The sequence below is a fragment of the Rattus rattus genome, chromosome 7, assembly GCF_011064425.1.
Source record: "Rattus rattus isolate New Zealand chromosome 7, Rrattus_CSIRO_v1, whole genome shotgun sequence".
Classification (NCBI taxonomy): Eukaryota; Metazoa; Chordata; class Mammalia; order Rodentia; family Muridae; genus Rattus; species Rattus rattus.
Genome location: NC_046160.1, coordinates 114,392,195 through 114,414,823, shown reverse-complemented (window position 1 = coordinate 114,414,823; position 22,629 = coordinate 114,392,195). Strand labels below are relative to the sequence as shown.

Genomic DNA, 22,629 nt, shown 5'->3' with positions numbered 1-22,629 from the left:
GTCTAAGAATGTTCATAGCAGCCAAGAAATCGCCCGAAGTAGAAATGACCCTGATACCTTTAGTAGAAACCTGAACTAACATGTGAAGCATGCTGGGCTTTGACCAAGAAACAGGCCAAGGTACCAGCAACAGCATGCGTAGATCTCAAAGCGTTGTTGCCTGAAGAAGCCAGACACAAAACAGCAACACAGTTCCATTCATGCAAAGCTCTACAGCAGGCAGAATTAATCGACCACTGAAGAAAAGAGCATCTGCTTCCATGGTTGGAGGGCAGTCAGGCTGGTGAAAGAAGGGCACATTCAGCAATCATGGTTAAGTTCTGTCTTGACAGGGCCCAGGTGTGCAGGTAAAGTTATTCTTCAAACTCAGTGAATGTGCACGTAGGGTTGTGTGTAAATTTTACAAAAGAAAAGCCATTCCTACAGTACCACTATAGTGTGTCAGCAAGAATGTATTATACATGAGCCCTACCAGGACAGAGGGTCATAAGTGATTTAAGGTAAAGTGTGTTGGCCCTCACCTAGTGCCCTGTGACCTCAGTAAAAGCTAACCTTGAGTGACCTCTGTGGTCTGGCTGCTTCTATCCTGTTCTATCCTGTTTTACTTCCTTCCATCTTCTCTGTGTTTTCTGAAGCCACACTGGTCTGTCTCCTCTTTCCTGACTTGAAGCCCTTGTCCTCGCTGTGCCCTCTGCCTGGAGCACTCTCTCCATAACCTGAGGCATAGATCACTCTCCCCCTCAGTGTTTAAACGGCACTTCCTTCAGGAGACTGTCCTTGGCCATTGTGTCTAAAATACCAGTCCCGAGCCTTCTCTGTTACCTGAAATTGGTTAATATTCATAATAGATAGCATTAAATGATATGAAGTTACACGGCCAATCTCTTATTGATTAACTTGCTTATTTTCTGTCTCTTCGACTTGAATGTAAGTCCCACAAAAACCAGGATTCGACATCTGACCACCCTCTCTATACCTGGCACTGACTCTGCAGATACTCGTTATGGGTCCATAACCTTACCGCAAGCCAGGGAGGTCACGGGCCGGTCCCCTGGGCTCACTGGTGAGTGCCTGGTTCTACGAGAGACCTTGTCTCAAAAACATAAGGTGGAGGGGGCCGAGGAAAGCACTTGATATTGATTTCTGACCTCCACACTCACCGTGCAACACAGGCACATACGCACATAAGTAATCGTGTAATGAATTGACTTATGTGAGTCTTTTTTCCCATAGAAGTTAGCACAGTTACCACACACTTTTGAGACTACTCATTCATGTCTGCCTCCTTGGTAAGACTGACACTGAAGGAGGAGAGGATCACGTCAGTTGTTGCCTTTAACATGCAGGGCTGGGGCTGGGGTGCAGCTTGGTAGTACAGCATTTTCCTTGGATTTGGCTTGGAGTCACAGCATGGCAAACAACAAAAGCCTCACTCAACTAGTGTAAGTTGGGCTTACAAATGCTTGTTGACTAAGATAAGTGAATGAGTGAATGTGGAAACCCAGGTCAGAAACTCTCGGGAGCTACAGTAGAATCGCAGCCGTCATCTCGGAGAGCACGTGCCGGCGGCCTGTGTCAGACCGCGAGGTCACGCACAGGGCGAAAACAGAAATGAGCCGAGCCCACTTGGGGTTCTTACCTTTCTGCTTGATTAGAAAACGTAGTGCTGGATGCGAGCCTAGAAAATAAAGGGAAAAGTCACACAGGTATCTTAGCTTTCTGTGGTGAGGTGCACTAGCGTTGAGCTAGGACCTCGGGTTTCGGGGTGAGAGTATAGACCCCAAGAGCCCCTTTGTAGGCACCAGAGGGACCACTCTGCTGTCACGTGCAGGGTTGAACTTAATCCCAGTCTCCCAAACCTGTCTTCTGTATCAGTCGCAGATCCCCATGTAAATGCACACAGGTAGAAAAGTTTGCTCTCACCCATCCAATGTAAAAATATGTGGTAGTTGTAACCAGGCTAGACAGACACCAGAACCTGCAATCCAGTGATCCCTGCATTAACTCAATGCATTTCTCTGTCAACGACCTTTGAAAACCGGACTACCAGTGAACCACAAACTGTTTATCGCTCAACAACACAGATAACAGAAGCATTCGTTCTCCCTTGCTGCTGGGAAATCTGCTAATTGGAGAGGAGAAGTAGGAACGAAATAACCGACACCGCCCACATTACAGAAAGTATGGTGTGGCTCTTTAACACCAGACATAGGTTCTCTCGTGACAGAGAATGGACCAAATTGATGGGCTCAGAAAAAAAAAAAAAACATACAATAATCTGTAAGATATCGTGTGATCCTGAAGAAACCAGGTGACTTCCCATTTTAATAGGACGGCTGAAGGGACCAAGAGTTCCAGAGAGGGACAGCGCCTCCAGCAGCCACTGTCAGCAAGGCCCTCCCTGGCTGCTTTGGCTCTAGGCCCCCACGCTAAAGATGAGGATGGAGAGAGAAATGTTGGCAACTCAACCAGATAATAACCAAGGGCATGGGGGACGTGAACTAAAAGGATTCGCCTGAAAACCAGAGGGGCGGGTGACGCTTGAATGGCATCTCAGCAGACGGCACTACGTGAGATTGGAAACTTTGGAAGGAGCAATGAAAGGGCTGAGCTCACAGACTCCTAGAGCATCGGAGGAGGGGCTCTGTGGTCATCCTTGGCAGCGTCTCATCATGCGTTCTTCACGGTACCACTGGGACACGTGAAGGAACGTCCAGCTAGGTGACTCTGGAACCTGCTTCCTTGGCAGCCTGATGGGGGAGCTTAGGCTGCCAAGAGCTACACAATTTGCACTAAATGGTCCCCAGTCTCTTGCTAGGCTACACAGCAGAGCAAGTAAGCTAAGTGTAAGAGTGTGGGTATTGGAGTGTGTGGGTGTAAGTGTGCGAATGTGTGTGCCGCTGCTCGTCCATGATTTTCGTCAAAGCTCACGGCGTTCCGTCCTAACATTTGGGGAGAACTGGGACACGGGTTATGTACTCCCATGTAAAACAACACAATCTGCCCTCACCGTCCTCTGTGGCTTAAATAAGTTGTTCCAAGATGGCAACCGAGGAGAACCACAACCCTACCTGGGTACCTATAGGGAACTGGCAGGAGGAATGGTGGTCGTGCCTTAGTAAGAACCTTCGATTCCACAAGCGGAAGAGATAGAGGACAGTGTATTCCGAAATTAGCAAGACTGGGTTAAAAGGCAATGGTTTGGGTGAAGCTATCTTTTCCTTCTCTCTTCCGGGTCTATATCTGTCACTTACCTCTCACAACGGCTTTTGAATTTTTATTACACTTCACTTTATGCTGTCTCTGACTATGCGACTCTGAAGGCACTCCAAAAGTAATCAGGGAGGCTGGACTAATGAGATGGTGCAGCAAGGTGGTCAAGAACACTTGTGCAAATAAGAAGATCTGAGTTCAAATCCCTGGCATTCATGTAAATGTTGGGTATGGTTCCCCAACATGGGGAAGTAGAGGCACTCAGTCTGGGAGCTCATTGCCAGACAGCCTAGCATAAACAGCAAGCTTCTAGGTCAAGGACAGGCCCTGTCTCAAGGGAGAAGGGAAGTGGTAAGGAAGATGTCCTCTGGCTTCTGCATATGCAAAGAGGTGTGTCCACGCCCTTAAACGCACCAAAGATATACATGCACACACATACTACACTCACCTGCAACACAAATACCACATTATACTATTCACATGAATTGGGGTGGGGAGCAAATAGCAGAACTACATATTTTGTGGATCAAGTTCTTAGTGTTTTCCTGTTCAACTGATATCAGAATTACTACTACTACTACTACTACTACTACTACTACTACTACTACTACTACTACTACTACTACTACTACTACTGTGTACCTACATGAGTGTACATGATGTATATGTGTGTTGCACATATATGCGGATGGTGTGCACAGAGGCCAGAGGATGTCGGTGTCCTGTTCTACCACTCTCTGCCTTCTTCCCTGAAGATGGGTCCCTGGCTGAACCTGGAGCTCAGCTGGAGCCAGGGAGCCCTGGTGACCCTTCTGTCTCAGTCCCTGCAGCACTGCGTTCACAGGTGCTCACCTGTGCATGCCTGGCTTATCACGTGGGTGCTGAGGATTTGAACTTGGGAACACGCACTTATATGGCAAAGATTCTACCCTCAGCCATCTCCACAGACCCTGCTCTTAATTCTTTTTAAAGTCAAGCTTAGCTCTCTCAAAACTCATTCTCAGGAAGTGTGGTCCCGCATGCCCATAATCCTAGCACTTTGAGGGCAGGAGAATTGCTGATTCAGACAGTCTAGGATACAGAATGAAACCCTGTTAGAGGCTAGCCTGAGCTACATAGTGAAACCACATACCAAAACCAAACAAAAGGAAAAGAAAGCCACAAACCAAAAAGATTGTTTTTCCCTCCCTCAAGTTCCAAGTATCTGCAAATCTACCTCCTCCAGATGACAGGAAGCATGCCTGCCGAGTTCTCCAAACACTTAACCACGCCCTGTCTTAAATGGCCATCCAGTGACTTCACACAAAACTGTCTCTTTCAACAACCAAGGCAGCCAGGCATGGTGGTAGGCATCTATAATTCCAGCACACGGAGACTAAAGCTGGAGGGTCATGAGGTCATAGCCAAAAGTGGCTCCATAGCAAGACTCTGTCTTAAAAACAAAACAAAAACAAAAACAAGAAAACAAACTCCACCTATCACCTAAGTATAGGGTCTCGGTCTTCTTTTTCATTTTTAATATTTAATTTAATTTTATACGGATGGGTGTTTTGCCTGCCTGTCTGTTCACAGTGTGTGTGGCACCCCGAGAAGCCAGAAGAGGGCATCAGATCCCCTAGGACTGGCGTTACAGGTGGTTGTGAGGCACCACGTGGGTGCTGGGAATTGGACCTGGGTCCTCTGGAAGAGCAACCAGTGCTCTTTACTGCTGAGCCATCTCTCCAGCCTTGGGCGCTAGGTCTTACTTAATGTTGAGGTCCAAGGCACCTAGCACTGTGCTGGCAGAGATGGGAAAGTTAGCACATTCATGCAGAAGGTAACTCAGCGTCTATAAGCCGCATAGTTATTACTGGACCGGAATCTAGTCGTGAGCATGAACCACATTCCTCTTCTGATGTCTACATATAAAGGGAGCTCCCTTCACACTAGCGCTCAGACTGCAGGACCCATTCCCAAAACGTGAAGCCAGAACTGGGAAGCGGCTAGGTGATGCACAATAACGCCCAGAGCTGAACAGTTCAGTGAGGCTCTCCTGAGATCACAAAAGATGGCATCAGATCACTCCAGAAGGGGTCAAGAGCAGTACCATGGCTAACGCACAAAGCCTGCTGTGGACGGACCATCCAAACACACACAACAACAGGGAGTAACAGTCAAACTCCCTTGGTGCAGCCTCCTCTAGCTCCACTCTGATCCTGACTCATGACCTAGTACAGCTGAGAAATGAAGTCAAAAGAAGTTTCCATCCATTTAAAAACAGAACAGTCTGAGTTGATGCCCCAGGTTCCAGGCATCTGCAAGGTGCCCGGATGCTTCCCTTTCAAACGGATGGTTTTCATTTTAAGATAAGAGTTTCAAGTAAGGCTCCTCTCCGGCAGGCAAAACAGAACCTAACGTTTACCTTCCCACAGACTGCATGATATCAAGCAACAGTGGCGCGGCCAAGTCTGGGCTCAGGTGAATGAAGGTGGAGAGGACCACGATGGCTAGCCCCAGGGTCTCCTCATCGTATTCCTCGAGAATGGCTCCGCAGTCATGGCATCTGCAAAGGAGGCAGAGGGAGGGACGTGTAAGAAACCCAACCGCGGTTTCAAGGTAACATACAAGCACAGCCATTTGTCTGAAGTCTTCCGAAAGGCCCCAAATGGTGGCGACTAGGCCCACTCTAATGTAAGTGGAGACCTCAGTGCCGCTGTCACCCTAAGACATGGGAAAAGTGTGGACGGCAGCCATCTTAGAAGTTGTCTTACCATTCAGTCCATGAGCATCTGGCCCCAGAGGGGTTTCTGCTCCTTTGAAAGAGCTTCAGGTAGGCTATCAGCTCTTGGGTCTTAAAGAATGTGAAACTGTGTCTAAGAATAGCCAGCAACTAGTATTTTGGTTTTTTTGTTTGTTTGTTTGTTTGTTTTTTGGAGCAGTTTTTATGGTTTTATTTAAGCACAAATAAACGTGCATGTGAGACATCGGCTCGTTTTTCCTTGTGGTACAGTTTGGTAACATGTTTGGTGGCTCTGACGGCCAGCTCTGCTGCTGTTTCCATGATGGGGAAAACATTTCAGCACGGGAAGAGCTGCTCGCAACAGGAACTCTTCCAGATCTTTCACACTATGGACCACGAACCTCCTGGAAGTCGGTGGGCAGCGTGTCCTGGTTTTCTCATCGCATAGCCACTACTGGACCTCAGGATCTGACCCCTGAATCTCTTCATTCCCTGTCGTTGATACCCCTGGGTTACACCAGATGCACTTAACTCGGACGTATTGTCCTGGCTGGTGCAGGATGACCTTCAGGGTCCTCTATTTGATGATCTTGGGTTTTTTTCAGATGTCTGAGGGCAGCCGCCTCACAGGCAGCAAGAAGGAAGGAGGAGGGGGTGGTCGGAACTACATTAATTTTCATTTGTCAAAATCAGAGATGCCTACGGGTAGCTAGAAGCTTTCAAAAGATATTCTGTTTGTGGGCAAGAGACAAAGGACTCGAGTGAACCTAGGCATGCTATATGTCCAAGTTAAGTGCATCTGGTGTAACCCAGGGGTATCAACGACAGGGAATGAAGAGATTCAGGGGTCAGGTCCTGAGGTCCAGTAGTGGCTATGCGATGAGAAAACCAGGACACGCTGCCCACCGACTTCCAGGAGGTTCATGATCCTTCAGAACCAGGCTGGGCCACTTGTGACTGTACCAGTCCTGCTAAACTAGTACGTTCATTCACGCTTGCTTTTAAGAAGCCTACACCCAGGCTCTTTCCAGTGACCTAATATAGGTTCCACTCACCCAACTCTACAAAAGGCAGCTTTAGTAAAGGAAAACTGAGGACTAAAAATAACTCATGCTCACACAAATGCACGTGCACTGGAACACACACACACACACAATCAGAAGCAACCAGGACAAATCAAGCTTGAAATAGGGGAGCATATGACATAAAATGGGGAAACTATAGCCAAAGCTCTGGGGACATTTCAAGTCAGTTGTATAAGCCAGGCCCCTTTGCTTCTTGAGTCTGGCCACTGTGATGGCAAGTTTTTATATCAGCTTGATTCAAGCTAGGATTATCTTGAATGGGGTTCTCTTAATTGAGAAAATCTCTCTCTAGGCTCAGCCTGTGGGCATGACTTTGAGGCATTTTCTTGGTGGGTGACTGATGAGGGAGGACCCAGCTCACTGCGGGCAGTGCCACCCCTATTTAGTGCCAAAGATGTATGAAAAGGCAAGCTAAGACAGTGCTGGGGGAGCAAGCCAGTGAGCAGCATTCCGCCATGACCGCTACATCAGTTCCTCCTCCTAGACTTCCCTAGATGCAGGACTGCAGGTTTTAAGGTGGTTTTGGTCGTGGTGTTTAATTACAGGCGTAGAAAGCCCACGACAGCCATCAGCTCACTTCTGACTGAGCGGACACTCACAGTCCTTTCTACTCACCTGCCTTCATTAGAAGTGTGAGCCACCTTCCGGGAACCTGTCTATTCCCAAGGGCTCTATCCAGGCTTGAAAATCTGCAAGCCTCACTTTGTTTTTGCCACATTCACTGAAAAAGATTTGTGTGACAGGCAAGACATAGCGGGCTCGGGGCACAAAACGTAGAAGAAATTGTTCTCACCCCAGGGAACTTACCATCTATTTTATAACATGGACCAGTACTATGTAGACAAAGAAATAAAATTCAATGCGACATGCACGGGGCTAGAGATGCATCAGAGGCCCCGAAAAAGTGGAGCCCTGCCCCTCATAATCAGGGAAATGTCGTCTTCCGCTAGACCGTAAGTGAGTGAATAGGAATTTGCTAGGGAGACCAAGTAAGGAGAGAGAACACATCAGGAATGAACACATCTGGAATTTTAGACGGGGCAGGGGAAAGAACAGTGGAGACATTCACACTGGAGAATACCTTAGCTAATGAGCTAAACGTGGCCTCAAGCTTAGAACTCAAGGCTGCTGGGAAGTGACAGACGGAGAGGTGACAAGCCAGTTTGAGACTCGGAGAATGGACTGTATTGTCAGGACGGAATGAGAATGGAGTCCTTTTTTATTTCTAGTGCAACAGTTTAATGCTTCTGGATGATGGGGGATTTTATGGGCATTAAATTAATTGCAGGGGTGAGTGAAATTAACCGATTCACTCCAAATTAAAGTAAAGGAGGGGGACCCCGCTCACACTGTGCTCATTTCTGAATTGTAAGTGTGTACCACACAGCTTCAGCCTGTTGAAGAACAGTGTATTTCCTCACCTGGTGACCAGACTCCAACTTTAAAGCCAAAGGGGGGAAGGTAACGGGCAAGCTTACTTGTCAGCCATCACTGTCGGCTGCTCCTCGGTGAACTCTTCAGGTGCAGGCACAAACATGCTGGCGATACTGGGTGCTGACAGCAGGCTGGATTTAGTGGCGCCTGGGTAAGCAGCAGAGAGACAGCCGTGAATACAGACAAGCTTCTGGGGCCAGGGGAGTCTGCCCTCGGCATCCATTAGCTCTCAGAAGACCACATTCGTGAGACTGTGACCCCAGCCCATCCTCGGCACGAAAAAGCTCCCCCCTCGCCCCGGCCGTGAAGTGGGGCCAAGAAAGAGATGGATGCCTGTCTACCTTCCCGTGGTTCATGATTTTGAAAAATCAGAAATCTCATCTGGGTCAGCAGAGTCTACGATAAAGATGGACTTCCTAGCCATAGAGAAAATTGCCTGAGTAATATGCTGTGTCTAATGCACAAGTGTGGATCATCATTAAAGTGGGGCTATTACAGGAAGACAGTGAGACCCCAGACTTGACCACCTGACGAAGTGGGAGGCGGCGAGAACCCCCAGACTTCACACAGATGAACAGAAGGGGGCACCGGGGCTAGAAACCCGGTCCAGTGTTCTGCTTTGAAAATTATTATCAAAAGCGCTAAAGCAAAAAGACTTCATTTTCAAAGGAAATATTTATGAATGCAGCATCAGCTGTTTGAATTGTTCTACTTCACCCAGTCAACACGACAGCTTAAAAACAAAGAAATCCGAGTCTGGAATCTCAGCAGCATACAGCAATGGACAGTAAAGGTGGAGACTGGAACGATGTCTCAGCGGTTCAGAGCCCTCTGCTCCTTCAGAGCATGCAAGTTTCATCCCCTGCATCCACGTCAAGACAGCTTAGACCTGCTCGTCTAAGTGACCTGACAGGCTCCTCTTCCGGCCTCCCTGGGCATCTGTGTTCGGGTGTACATACGTGCACATATGCACACAAATAAAAAATATAAATCTTAAAAGGTAATGAATGTAGGTGTTCAGGAGCCGTGCTCTCTGTGAAGAAAGACTCCGTGTGGGGCAGACTCCCTGGAGCTGAGCAGCTGAGATGAGTCTCTAAGTGACAACACGAGACAGCGGGGTGGTCGGCGGAATAACTGTGAATCCGAGTCCTCCAAGCAGACAAAAAGGCAGAATGGCAACATCACTAAATAACCCACCTCTCATCAAGAAATGTGTGACTTGGTCCTGAAATCAAAGATGATTTCTCCTGAGAAAGAAGAATGACTGAGAAAATGGCAGTTCTAATAGAAGACTTTAAACCTTTGATGCCTCCCCTCGTCTGAAGGGCAAAGCCGTGTGCCCTGAGGGGGAAATGCTGTTGAAGTTCATGTTTGCACACTATAGACCACCTCTCCGGGTAAAGTTTACACAAAGTGTATTTCTGAGAAGCAAACACGTGCAAACACATCAGCTCTGAAAAGGGTCTGCACCTTCCAAAGACCCCAGTTGGGAATATAAACCTTGCTACCATGTTACCGGCCATTTCTGAGCTAGCATTCCTGCCCAGGGATATACAAGGGCGCTGTTAACTAAGGATGTCCGTAAAGCTGTTGCCCGTATCAGACATATAAGCAGACTCATAGCAGAGACAGCAAAAGCACAGAACATAAGTATAATCCCCACGACTCTTGATCATTGATGGACACACTAGCCAAATGCTAAAACGACAACTATGCAGAGTAGAAAAAAATACATCGCCCATAAGACCTATGGAAATGTGTCCACAATCTCACTAGGAAGAACTCTAATCAAGATTGCAACCAAAGGATCGAGAAGGTTTCAGGCATTTTTGTGGCTTCCAGTCATCACCTAACGGGGGCCGTTCTTATAGTAGCCCCAGTGAAGTAGTTTTTCTCTCTGACAACACAGAAAGCATGCTGCGGTATTTATGGAAGCCATCTATCAGAGAGAGAAGGTTAGGTGACTGGCCACTGGTTCTCACAGGGCGACATTAGCTGAACCGATGGCTTGCTAAATTCCACTACTGTCAGGGAAACTGAAAGCAATGTGTGGGACAAGAACTACGAAAAAGAAAGCCACAGACTTCAGCAACCTTTTGTCATAAACGACCCACAACCAAGCTGGCAGTGTTAAACTCAGCCTCCATGTTTGTCTCTGTATTGTTTGGCCACGATTCTGAGCCCCCAACCACTGGTTCCTTCCCAGGATGTCCAGAGAACCGGAAGCAGAAGCAGCGAGTCCTCAGAAACTTGAATATGGAGGACCTTCTCCACAGCTGAACTTCAAAGCTCTAGATGCCGACAAACGCCCCTTTGGGATCCCAGAGACAGGAGAGACCCCGGAGGTGTGCTTGTGGCAAAGCGCACACCAGCTGTGCGGCTGCACCAGTGGACTCTACCATTTGCAATGAGAGAGAGGCTGTGGGGACTCTGCATCCACCTTCACCCGTTCACTTTTACTTCAGCCTGGTTCCGATGGGCAGATCACAACCACGCACCGACGACTGGCTCAACACCCTGACTCACGGACAGCTCTTCTCGGCCACACAGACTAGTGACTCATTCCATCTGCAGGAGGGCTAGAGTGCTAGCCATTACCAAAGAAGTGTCCAGGAAGCTGGACGCAAACATCTCCACATGGGTCCGCTTGATTCAAGAGACTACTTGGAAGATGTGGTCAGGGCCCTCTTTCTTTTATAGCCAATGACAGGGTCATCAGCCTTCTGAATTTTAAGAACAGAAGGATTAATTAAATATGTAGTTAAATGTGTGGGCTGAATTTAGAAAGCAAAAATTTTGATGATCCTAGCACAGACGGATGCTCGTTTTGCCCCCACAAGCAGAACAAAGCTTGCATTTTTCATACGTAATTCGAGATAGCCTTGAAAGAAGCTGGTCAGCCACAGCCCTACCATTCTAGAAAAAATAAGGACAGTCTGAACTCTGCTCAGGGAAAGAGCGAAGGGTGACACGGAAACCTGACACGTCTTGGGAGGGAGGCTAAAGAGCCCAGGGGGGTCTGGTCTAGAAACAGCTGAAGGGGAAAGAAATGAGGCGTGTTATTTTCAAATGTCCAGAGTGTCGGGCAAGAGCCACTAGGATTGTGTCTTGTGGCCCCGAGTGTTAGGAAGACGAGATAAGGCAGAGCTTTTGTCCTTGTTGGTCAAGGATGAGCCCACACACACTCCCTGGTCCTGAAGGTGTTTTGCAGGTTGGAAATATGTGGAGCTGGAGAGGAAGAGGTTTTGGCGCCTGCTGTGTGGATCCGTGAGAGATACCCAGTCCTTCGGTTCTATAGTCTGAGACTCCGGGACTCAACCAACCTCTCGTTCGCAGTGGCTGTCCCTCCAGGTCGGGGTTTAGGCACATTGGCACGTTACACTGCCCTTTCCCAGGCTGGATCTGTTCTGTGGATAAAGACAGCATTTCAGTCTTCAGTGGGGTCAGTTTGGTAGACGTCACCGCACAATCAATGCAGCCAACTGTCGTGGTTACTTTATTAACACATAAAGATTAAAGCTGGGGGTGGGGCTTATCCAAGGCTTCTGTTACAAACCTGTCACTCAGTTAAATGAACTGCACCTGGAAATATTAGAACATTCAAAACTAACCTTTTTTTAAGTTCTATTCCCACTCTGCTTCAGAAGAGTACAAATCCCAATATGAAATGAAGGGCCAATACCATGGCCGTGAAACATGTGTATGTAAATCAATAAATATGCTAATGATACTCTGGGGTGATGGTCAGACAGGTTCACACAGCAGACACATGGACGGGCACAAATGATAGGGCTTTGACTGAGGGGTGGAGAACAAGAATGAGGAGCAGAAATTGAGTGATATTTAGGGGATGTTCATTCGAGACGTGTACAGTGAGGAAGAGGCAGACTTTCTGTGGAGAAACTAGTGTGTGCTGAGGTGAATTTAGCACGACCCAGTTTAAGCTGTTCTCATCAGTCAAGAACAACTACGGGACCATAGTTGTTCTTGGTCGGGAGCTAGAGAGTCAATGAATCAATGTGTGTGGTTCAAAACAACATGTCCCCTAACATCATACTCCACATCCACAGACTTTTTTGCTGGCCTCAGGTAGCAAATGTGAGATGACTGAAGCCAGGTGTAAGGCAGGCTCAGCTGTGGGAGGCTGTGTCAGAAAGATCACTTGAGCCCAGAGATTCAAGAGCAGCCTCAGTAACAGAGAAAGATCCTGGGTTCAAAACCAACCAACCAACCGAACAAACAAAAGAACTTGGGAATAGTGAGATAAAACCTATTAAAGGACTCAGAGACTAGAGAATGGAAAATTAAAAAAAAAAACAAAAAAGCGAATGTCAGTGCAAGAAGTTCGGACAACATGGAGTCTTATGTGTGAAACCAAGAAGACAAGTACCATTAAGTCTGACTGAAAATAGAAATCTATAGTTAAATGGGTTATCTGGTATCATGTAGGGCTTTGTAGCTTAACGTTCAGGTCAGAAAGAGATGTCAGTTAACATTGTTGAGGCTTTACTTAATCAAACTAGGTTGCAGCCTTAGTCAGAGTCTAGCATGGCTGAGTCCCAGTCGCAGACTGAGCTGAGACGGAAGGCAAGCTGAGCACTTCGTCCCAGAGCTCTAACTGAGCTGCTCCTCTCAGGCTGAACAGTTTCATCCCTGCAGAGAGCGACAGAGTCCTCCATGGTATGTTTGGAAAAGAGTGACTAACAAGCCAAACGCATTCTTGGGGATGGCTAGCCAGTGTCTTTCCCTTCTCTCTCTTGTCTGTCGCCTCTTAGCTACTCCTTGCTCACTCCTGGGTACCATTAAATGAAGAAAAAACACTCGTCTACGTCCAGGGGACTGAAGCTGACTATTACCTACGGGGTGGGTGTGCTATATGGGTCTCTTCTTGAAGAGCAGCAAAGGCAAACGAGAGGACATACACACGGTTTGAAAAGCGGCTCGAGATCTTGGGGTTTTTTTTTTTTTTTGTGCACACTGTGATTCTGCATCATAATGAGGAATATTAAAAATAATCTCATAATTGAAGCCCCAAAAATAATCACCCAGATAGTGAAGTGCACCCCCCATAGCGTGTTACAGTAATCAGCTCTTACATTTTCATAGCCTGTGCAAACTTCAAGGGGCTTTCCGTGTTTATAATCTCGTACCTCAGATGACCCATTTAATTTAAGAAGAACAGCAACTAAGAAAAAGCAGGCACTTAAGAGGGGACCACCGCAGAGGTATGAGCCGAGAAGGCAGCACACGCAGATGGGATAAGGGAAGGGAAATGCAAAACAGTCACTCAAAACAGATGTGCCATGGCAGTCCTCCTTACTGGGCGACAGGTTAGATGCGGTTCTGGCTTATGAACGTGAGGGTGTGTGACTGTAACCTGGTGACCCTGCTGGCCAAGGTTACACAATCCCTTCCCAAGCCTATTTGCAGATCAAGCCATCACGGACCCCAGACTTGTCATTGAATAGGCACTAAATTCGGTACGTTGTATTTTCTGAAAGAGGATATTGACTGTCTGGCGCTTTAAAAATGCTGTGCCATGAAACCATAGCTCTACCCACTCCTCCCCAGACAGATAACTTGAGATCTGAAATCTGGGTCTTAAAGGAAAAGCTGAGAGTTGGGCATGCGGAGACCAGACCAGTCTCAATAGGAACCAGCCTCGGTGGGGACCAGCTCAGCGGAGGATTAGTCTAAACGAGGCTCAGCCCGGACGTCCACCGCTTTGCTCTAGAGCGCTTGGGAAAATCTGAGTAGATGTTAATTGCTTCCAGTTTGTTTAAACTGTTTTAACCAAAGAACACAAAAAAAGTGGACACAGAGAAAGTGGCATTAGCTAATCTGAGAAGCAAACAAGAAGAAAAAGCGTGACCCACCAGTGTCCCAGCTGCTGATGTTATGGGGGGCGCTAGACTGATGCTCCAGCTGTCGCTTCATTAACTGGCTCATTGTCAGAACTCCCAGGGATCCCCTTTTCATCTGCCTATACTGAGCTATACGAAGGAAATTAGGAGACGATTACCACGGGAACAGGTTTCCCATCGCACGCACAGGCTCTACACATCACACACGCCTTAATCGAGTCTTCGTTAACAACTTGCAATTTTTTTTAAAATCATACGCTCCTCGTCCCGTGGAAAAACTAACGCCTTTCGTGTGCTCATTGTGCAGGCAATAGTAGTGCTCCCCTAGCATCGATCCACCAGCTAAGCGTGTTTACTCAACTCCCAGTGAACGCAGTGCGATAGTCTGTGTTAGCGGGATAGTCTGTGTTAGCGGGATAGCTTGTGTTAGAGGGATAGTCTGTGTTAGCGGGATAGTCTGTGTTAGCGGGATAGCTTGTGCTAGCGGGATAGTCTGTGTTAGCGGGATAGTCTGTGTTAGAGGGATAGTCTGTGTTAGCGGGATAGTCTGTGTTAGCGGGATAGCTTGTGTTAGAGGGATAGTCTGTGTTAGCGGGATAGTCTGTGTTAGCGGGATAGCTTGTGTTAGAGGGATAGTCTGTGTTAGCAGGATAGTCTGTGCTAGCGGGATAGTCTGTGCTAGCGGGATAGCTTGTGTTAGAGGGATAGTCTGTGTTAGCGGGATAGTCTGTGTTAGCGGGATAGTCTGTGTTAGCAGGATAGTCTGTGTTAGCAGGATAGTTTGTGTTAGCGGTTTTTACTTATATCCTCTGCTGTATCCTAAAGAGGACCCAAACCAAGCAGTGCTACCTTGAATCGAATCGAAAAGGCCACTGAAGTAAGCTGGATCATACCGACTTCAAAATCCACACAGTTTCCAAGCCTTTGAGTCCCCCCTGTCTACCATTTGAAAACTGTGAATTAAATATCATTCCGCCTGGATACTCTTTGTTTTAGAAAACGATGCTATTATTTTTGTCCTGCTATTAAAGCCCTGGTGGTATTCTTGGCAATGGAACGTAGTAAGCATTTCCAAACCCAAAACTACAGAAAGCTGCCAGTCGCCTGCTGACTTGGAAGGCCACCCTCGCCTGATCCCCTGGTCCCCTGTGAGACACTCAATGCCTATCCACTGACGCAGTGTGAGCATTCAGGCTCACCAAGACAGCTGTAGGCCTGACCCCAAGCACCTGGATGTTGCCCACTTGGATTCCCCAACCCGGTTCACTTGAGGGGGCAACTTCAGAAGCTGAAGCTGATGAACTATGTGCTCTAGAAAGCAATGCAGAGGCCAGTATCTACCAGACAGCCCCTGGACGACCCTGGACACTACACAGAGGTTTCGCAGTCAACAACAGGAGCAACTGGGTGTAAAGGGACATCATTCATACATTGTTTCCGGTGTGTTCCGCATGCTGTTTGATTGACGGTGGCCATGGCGTATTTAAGTCACGAAACCATCAACTGACAACTTGATCGAGAAGGGAACGTGGTGGGATGGGTGTGTCTTGGAGTCCATAGTCAATAAATTTTTGGAAATAGCTAATCAATGAACAGTAAATGTCCCTGATTGATTTACTGACCGGTAAATTACTTTATTAGTCTGTAATTTACTTGAAATGTAGAGCTTTAGGTAAAAAATTTAAATTTTTAAGAAAAATTCAAAAGCAAGAATATATATATATATATATATATATATATATATATATATATATATATATATATTTTTTAGTACTGGGCTTTGAACCCAAGGCCTTGCACATGTTGGGCAAGCCACCTTCCTGCTAAACTACATCCCCAGCTAAAACTGAAAAGTTTTAAAGGATTTAAAAAATTTAAATATAAACATCATCTTGTAGACTTAGTCAAGTAAGGGTGCAAAACCTCTTACAGGGAGATTCTTCCCCTTTCTAAGTTTTTCTCTGTTTTTCAGTCCTGGGAATGGAGCCCAGAGCCTCACACATGCTAGGCCAGGGCTCCACCACTGAGCTACACCCCTAGTCTCTCAGGGGCTTTTGAAGACAGCAGAATTCCTGAGAGGAAAAAGGCCAATGGACACACTTTCTGGTGTTATGCCTCCAAGAGCACACCCAAGTTCTATGATGATGCTTTGCGTGACAAGAGCAGGAAGGTGAGGACTAACATGCTAACCCCGCACCAGAAAGGCCAGACTCAGACATGACTCTGGGATCCTGACCCTCCTGACACACGTGTTCACAGCACTGGAATTACAGTCATTTAACCATCCTGACCATTTCAAATCACAACACTTCAGAGTTCTAAGCGGGGAAATTTGGTCTCTTTTTGTTTTCTCTTTCTCATGTAAATGAGGAAGAGAAAGCACGCTGTTTTGATTTTTGTAAAGTTGTCAAACATTGTTCATTATTAAAAACAACAACAAAACACTTAGCTTTAGAACTAGCCATCCTATTTTGCAACCAAAGGTCAAATATCTGCTAGTTGGAAACTATCATAATTTTTATAGTCTTATAATTGATTTAGAATTATCCAAAGACAGTGTGGAATTAATATCAACTTGAAAATCTGATAGGCCAAGCAGCAGTTCACCTGTCTCTCTCTCTCTCTCTCTCTCTCTCTCTCTCTCTCTCTCTCTCTCTCTCTCCCTCTCTCCCTCTCTGTCTCTCTCTCTCTGTCTGTCTCTGTCTCTGTCTCTCTCCATAGTGCTGTGACTTTAGGCAAGCATTGAGCATCTGCCATGCAGTGCTTAGGTAAGGATTGGATGTAGTTCATGTTATATATGAACCATTCACCAGGAGAACCAAGTAGACGGCATCTATGATCACTGTCAAGATTTTGCCTTCCTTGATCTCCAATGGGAAGCACAATACCTGGCCCCCACCACATGCTCAGGGCATGATGAATGAATGAATGAATGAATGAATGAATGCACGAATGGATAAATGCTGACAATGATTCCTCTCCATACAACCAGTCCAGCATTTCCATTATGATACAACCAGTCCAGCATTGACAAAGCACTGCTCATCTGTCTTCTTGAACTATCCTCCTTTTAGAAGATGGTCAAATGAAAACTCACTAACCCTTCAGGCAGCATCCATATTAAATACAAATTTCTCAGAGCATAAGACAAAGGCTTCCAGAAACGTACACTTTTGTCTGTATCACTGATTCCTTCCAAGAATTCCCCTTGCTGAAAAAAAAAAATCTCTTGACTCCACTGAGCTGAGTAAATACTGTGAGGGAACAGCAATGGAACCCAAGCTTCTTATGGTCAATACCTAGTATCAAACAGCAGAGGGAAGTTTCAGAATACTGGCCTGGAGTAGACTTTGCAATGTGTTGGGCCATTTTTGCTTTTCAGCCTAAATGGAACAGATTTAGCCTATAGGGTCACGATGCATTTATTTTAGGATAACTCAGATAAAGCCGAGTTCACAATAGAAGTGATTCAGACTAAATCAATGAGCCCCGGGCAAGCTTCTGACATGATCGAATTCTTACGTGTGTCACATGACCAGTTCCACGGTCTGTGTTCAGACTAGTAGCGATGCTCACTTCACTGAATGATGAAATTCTGTAATTATCCTTTAATGAATTTGGGAATTGATCTAATTGATCTTAGGCAATCAGTGCCCGTGTGATTAATCTGACTTCTGAGTTCTGAACTAACTAAAGCAGACCATGCTACCCTCCAGAACTTCATAGACTACACAGCACTGTATCATTGAGGAAGCTAATGCGTCATTTTTTTTGTAAGTAGGAGGGTTAGCAAAATTGAAAGCAATACGCGTCGGTGACGTTCCAAAGTTGACAGACACAGAAACCATCACGGAGGAACACTTACTTGATATTGATGAGTGGCTGCTTGTTTCGGGTGCACCTGCTTCTAACGTAGGGGCAGAGGAAGATTCCCGTGGCATTTCCAACGTTGAAAGTCCTTTAGCAGAGGGATCTACGAATGGAAATACTATTTAAAGTTAAGGACCGCGGGACAAAGTGGTTAAGGACCTTTCTGGGTCTTTTACTCTCGTGTCTACCATTCCCATTCAAATCTCTATGCACTTTCTGCCTCTAGCGGCTGCCTTAGAGAGATCACATGTCTGCTGGCTCCAAACCCTGCAGGCAACTGACTCTTCATCACATTCTCCTCGTGAAGCTATGTTGCCTAGTGAGTGATGCTCCCACAGCTACCAATCTAATGCTTGAAGTGTCCATGCTGCTGCTGCTGCTGCTGCTGCTGCTGCTCTGATCCAAGCTCTTCGCTCTTCTCTGTCCATCCCTTCTCATCTGATAGCTAACAATAGGTCAGTATTCTGCACTACCTATCCGCCTATCTGCACCTTGTCTGAAAATTTCCTGGTCTTCATTTATTTCTCCATCTTCAATAGAAGGTTCCGCATCCAAGGAGGTTTCCAGGACTCTGTTTCCTTCCCAAGAAAACTGATCCGGTGACCTCCTTATGGAGCATTTGCCCTTAATTGTTTCCGAACACGAAACACTACAATGTTACTATTTTCGTACTTTCGTATAAATGTTACTAAACTGGGAACAATCCAAGAGCAGGACCTGTGTCCGCTATGATATAAATAGTACTAAGTGAGTGTCTCAGTTTCTTTCAAGAAGTGGTTCTCAACCTTCCTAACGCTGCAACCTTTTAATACAGTTCCTCATGTTGTGGCGATCCCCAACCACAAAATTATTTCATTGCTACTTGATAACTGTGATTTTGTTACTGTTAGGAATCGTAATGTAAATATCTGATATGTGACTCCCAAAAGGGTTGCAACCCACATGCTGAGAACAGCTGTGTTAGAGAAACACAAACATTCCGATTGAAAAAATGTCTCTCTGGCAGGAAATAGTTTTGATATATAATACTGTCTTATTAATCTATCACTATTGGAAATTGGCCCTCTCTCGTTGTTCTAAGTAACTGCAGAGCGTCCTCTCAAACATTCTGAAAGGATCATCACGTCAAACCTACAACCCTTTAGAGCATCACTGGGCAGCAAACACACTGAGCCTCTTGCTGGCTCAGATTTGCCAACGTGGGTTTCCATGACGACAAACTAAAAAGTGTACCATCTCATCCTTTTCATAGGGCAAACTGCTTCTTCTTGTCACAGATTAATCCACAATATTTTATAATTAATGCATGCTTCTCCCAACACTGGATGGCCATTAAACCTGCAAGGTGTCAGATATAAAAGGTCCTAGAACAGGGTCTGGGACAAAAGTTCGGGGGAAATGGCTTTGGACCATCTACCTTTCATTCCCAGAGGTCTTCCGATAGATACAGTTGCCATATTAGTAACCTTGTGTGTTCTGTGTGTACATGTTCATGTAGGTGTGTGCAGATGGACCAGAGCTTCGTGTTGTGTGTCTTCCTTGACCAATCTGTCCTTGTTTTTTCTGTGATAGGCTCTCTTACTGAGCCTGGAACTTGGATTCAGCAGGGCTGACCGGCTAATGAGCTCAAGGGATCTGTCTGTCTACACCCTGGCCTGTCCCAACTCTCAAGCACTGGGGTCACAGACAGTATACTGCCTTGCTTGACGTCTACATGGGTGCCAGTTATCCAAACTTGGTTCCTCGTGCTTAATTAGCAGTTTACTGAGCTAAATTATCACTAATAACTTCTGGTAACTTTTATGGTTTTTTTTTACATTTTAAATGTATGTGTGTATATATGCACACGTGGGCACGCATGTTTGTGTGTGTATATATGTGTTTGTGTTCCTACATGTGTGCTTGTAGAGGTGCCTACAAAAGCCAGAAGAGGGTACTGGGTCCCCTGGAGCTGGAGTTACAGGCAACTGTGAGTCACATGATGTAGGTGCTGTGAACCAAACTCAGGTTCTCCATATAAGCAGCATTCAATCTCACCATTGAGTCATTACCCTACCACTCCCTCTAATACCTTCATGGTAACAAAAAAGTATAAAAATGCAACCTGCCGTAAAGTTTCTCAAACATTCTTCATGGTGAGCAGTCACTTGAAACTGCTTTAATCATCAAGATAAAATATTTTAGGTATTTTTTTATAAATGCAAAATTAGAAAGGTTACAAAATTACCTCTTCCGCCCTTACTTACCTCCCCTCTATGTGTGTTACAGATGTGGATTATGCCCCACCAATAATATAAAATGAGGAAAGTGTTAATCAATTTTCAAAAATCCACTGTGGCTTTTGGGATCTGGGGTGTGTGTGCTTAAATCTCTGATGTACTTTTAACCTTAAAGAAATGGTACTGGGTGGCAGTTACTGATGAGCTCGTTTTCCCAGATTCTTAAACCAAGCAAACTTTTCTCGGCTCTCAATCATTTTCTGAAGTGTTCCATTTATAGACGATTTAAGGCACATATCTAAAAAGAGCCACCCACTTGATTTCGATGCACCTGCACTCAGTCTTCCAGAGTCACACGTAGAGAATGCAGTGACTTTCCTGCTAGTCACACGCTCCATCCCTCTCTTAGTCACTTAGGATAGAGACAGGAAACAAACAGGACAAAAATCTGTTGCTTCATGGGACTTTGATTTGGTGAGGGGGAGACATGTGCAGGAGTGAAGAAATTATTACCTGTTGAGAGGTCACTGGAGAAGTAAGAGAACCACCATGCCAGCTGGGGTTGGGGAGAGCTGAGCGAGGCCAGGGCCAGCCTCGTTGGTGACTGGTGTTGGGTCAAAGAACTGAAAGAAGTGAGAGTGTGCATCAAATGGGTCTTGGGCTGCTCAAAACTTAGAGGACAGCGGGTATAAAGCTGTAGGCTAAGAGCAAGTAGGACGGAGTCAAGAAACGGGAAGAGGCCATTGTGGCCTCATGGAGTTGTGGAGAGAGCAGTACAGATGGTGTGAGAGGAAAAGATGACAGGGATCCTAGAGAACTTTCTGGGCACACAAGGCGCTCTGAGTTTTATTGTGAAGGATGTGGGAAGCCCCTGGAAGGAAGGATTTAATCCGGGGGTGGGGAGGAAGGTTACGTTATTCTGTTATTCTATTGACCGTGCTGTTGATGTGTTGAGGAAAGAAGGTAATGAAGGAAGACAGTGGGTGACCAGCGAGGTGACAACAGTGGGTAAGTCAGGTAGGATTACTGACCCCTCGGACCAACAGTGACCGTAGAGATGGCAGGCATAAGAAAAAGGTGATATCTGATAACTCTAAAGGAGATCGAAATCACCAGATAGAACTAATGATGCTCAGTTAAGGCTTAATTTCTGTTAGACAGGAAGAGGTCATTTTTATAGCACGACTGTGTTCTGTACAGTGTGAGAGATGCAACCCCCATGTTCCCACTGCTCTCTCGAGCCAACTCCTTTCACTGACTGCGTCTGACATCCCTCCACTAAGGAGGAAAGCATGTTTCCCCTTGGTTTTGGTTCAGCCATGCGATTTGCTTTTGCTAACAAAGTGCTTGCAAGCATTCTATGATTGTCCTGGTAATACCATATTGTCAAGTAGATACAACCCAGTGTCCCCTGGGATGAGAGAACATCGGATGAAGAATTGCCTTGGTAAGACTGACCCGTAGGCATGTATATGGAGCATTTTCTTGGATGCTAACTGATATACAAGGACCCAGCCCACTATGGTGGGTTTAGGCTGTGTAAGAAATCTAGTTGAACATGAGCTAGAAGGAGAACAATCCAATAAGCAGCATTCCTTCATGGTTCCTGCTCCAGGGTCTGCCCTAACTTCCATCAATAATGGATTGTGACTTGGAACTATAAGCTAAATAAACCCTTTCCTTCCCCATGTTGATTTGGCCATAATGTCCTATCATAACAAGACAAAGCAGGCCAGACCACTGAATTTGATTAGAGCTTGCGCGACTGAGCTTGCTCTCTGGCTGTGTAACAATAAGAATATTACTAGATTTTATGGGGCACAGAGAAGGAGGGCAAGCATGAGAAACAGCACTCGGGCACCCATCCAAGCTTGGCTTAGCTTAGTTTATCAGTAGATGACCGAGACCCTTGGAGTAGATAATAGCTTACTGTTGCGTGCTGGTGTTTTTTGTGACACAGCATTAGCCCAGCAGTGAGTAACTGACAGTTGTCTCAGTAGATGAGATCACCAAGAAAGTAAGTGGTGACCTTAGAGGTGGGGAAGCGACCCAGGATGGTGCTCTCTCAGGGAAGGCGTTCCCTCTGGGAAAGGAGGAGAAACCAACAGGAGAGAGTGAGTTGTGATCACTGGAACAGAAGGAAACCCAGGAGCATGCAGTATCCACTCGAAGTAGGGTTTATCAGTTACGTTAAATATTGTCCCCATGCCAGAGACTATGCTTCA

At 46.1% G+C, this 22,629-nt stretch overlaps 1 protein-coding gene across 9 annotated transcripts in view; it reads right to left on the bottom strand.

Moving 5' to 3' along the window:
• The window catches only part of Unc79 (unc-79 homolog, NALCN channel complex subunit), a 236,505-nt gene that overhangs the window by 47,276 nt on the left and 166,600 nt on the right, over positions 1 to 22,629 (bottom strand). For 7 of the 9 annotated variants that reach the window (XM_032908298.1, XM_032908292.1, XM_032908290.1 and 4 more), the window contains 6 exons: positions 18,181 to 18,288; positions 14,328 to 14,444; positions 11,775 to 11,858; positions 8,496 to 8,598; positions 5,615 to 5,755; positions 1,640 to 1,678 (listed from right to left, as the gene is read on the bottom strand). In XM_032908298.1, coding sequence (XP_032764189.1) covers positions 1,640 to 1,678; positions 5,615 to 5,755; positions 8,496 to 8,598; positions 11,775 to 11,858; positions 14,328 to 14,444; positions 18,181 to 18,288 — 592 coding nt within the window. The remainder of the gene's footprint in view (positions 1 to 1,639; positions 1,679 to 5,614; positions 5,756 to 8,495; positions 8,599 to 11,774; positions 11,859 to 14,327; positions 14,445 to 18,180; positions 18,289 to 22,629) is intronic. The other 2 variants (XM_032908293.1, XM_032908299.1) reach the window with 1 other exon arrangement.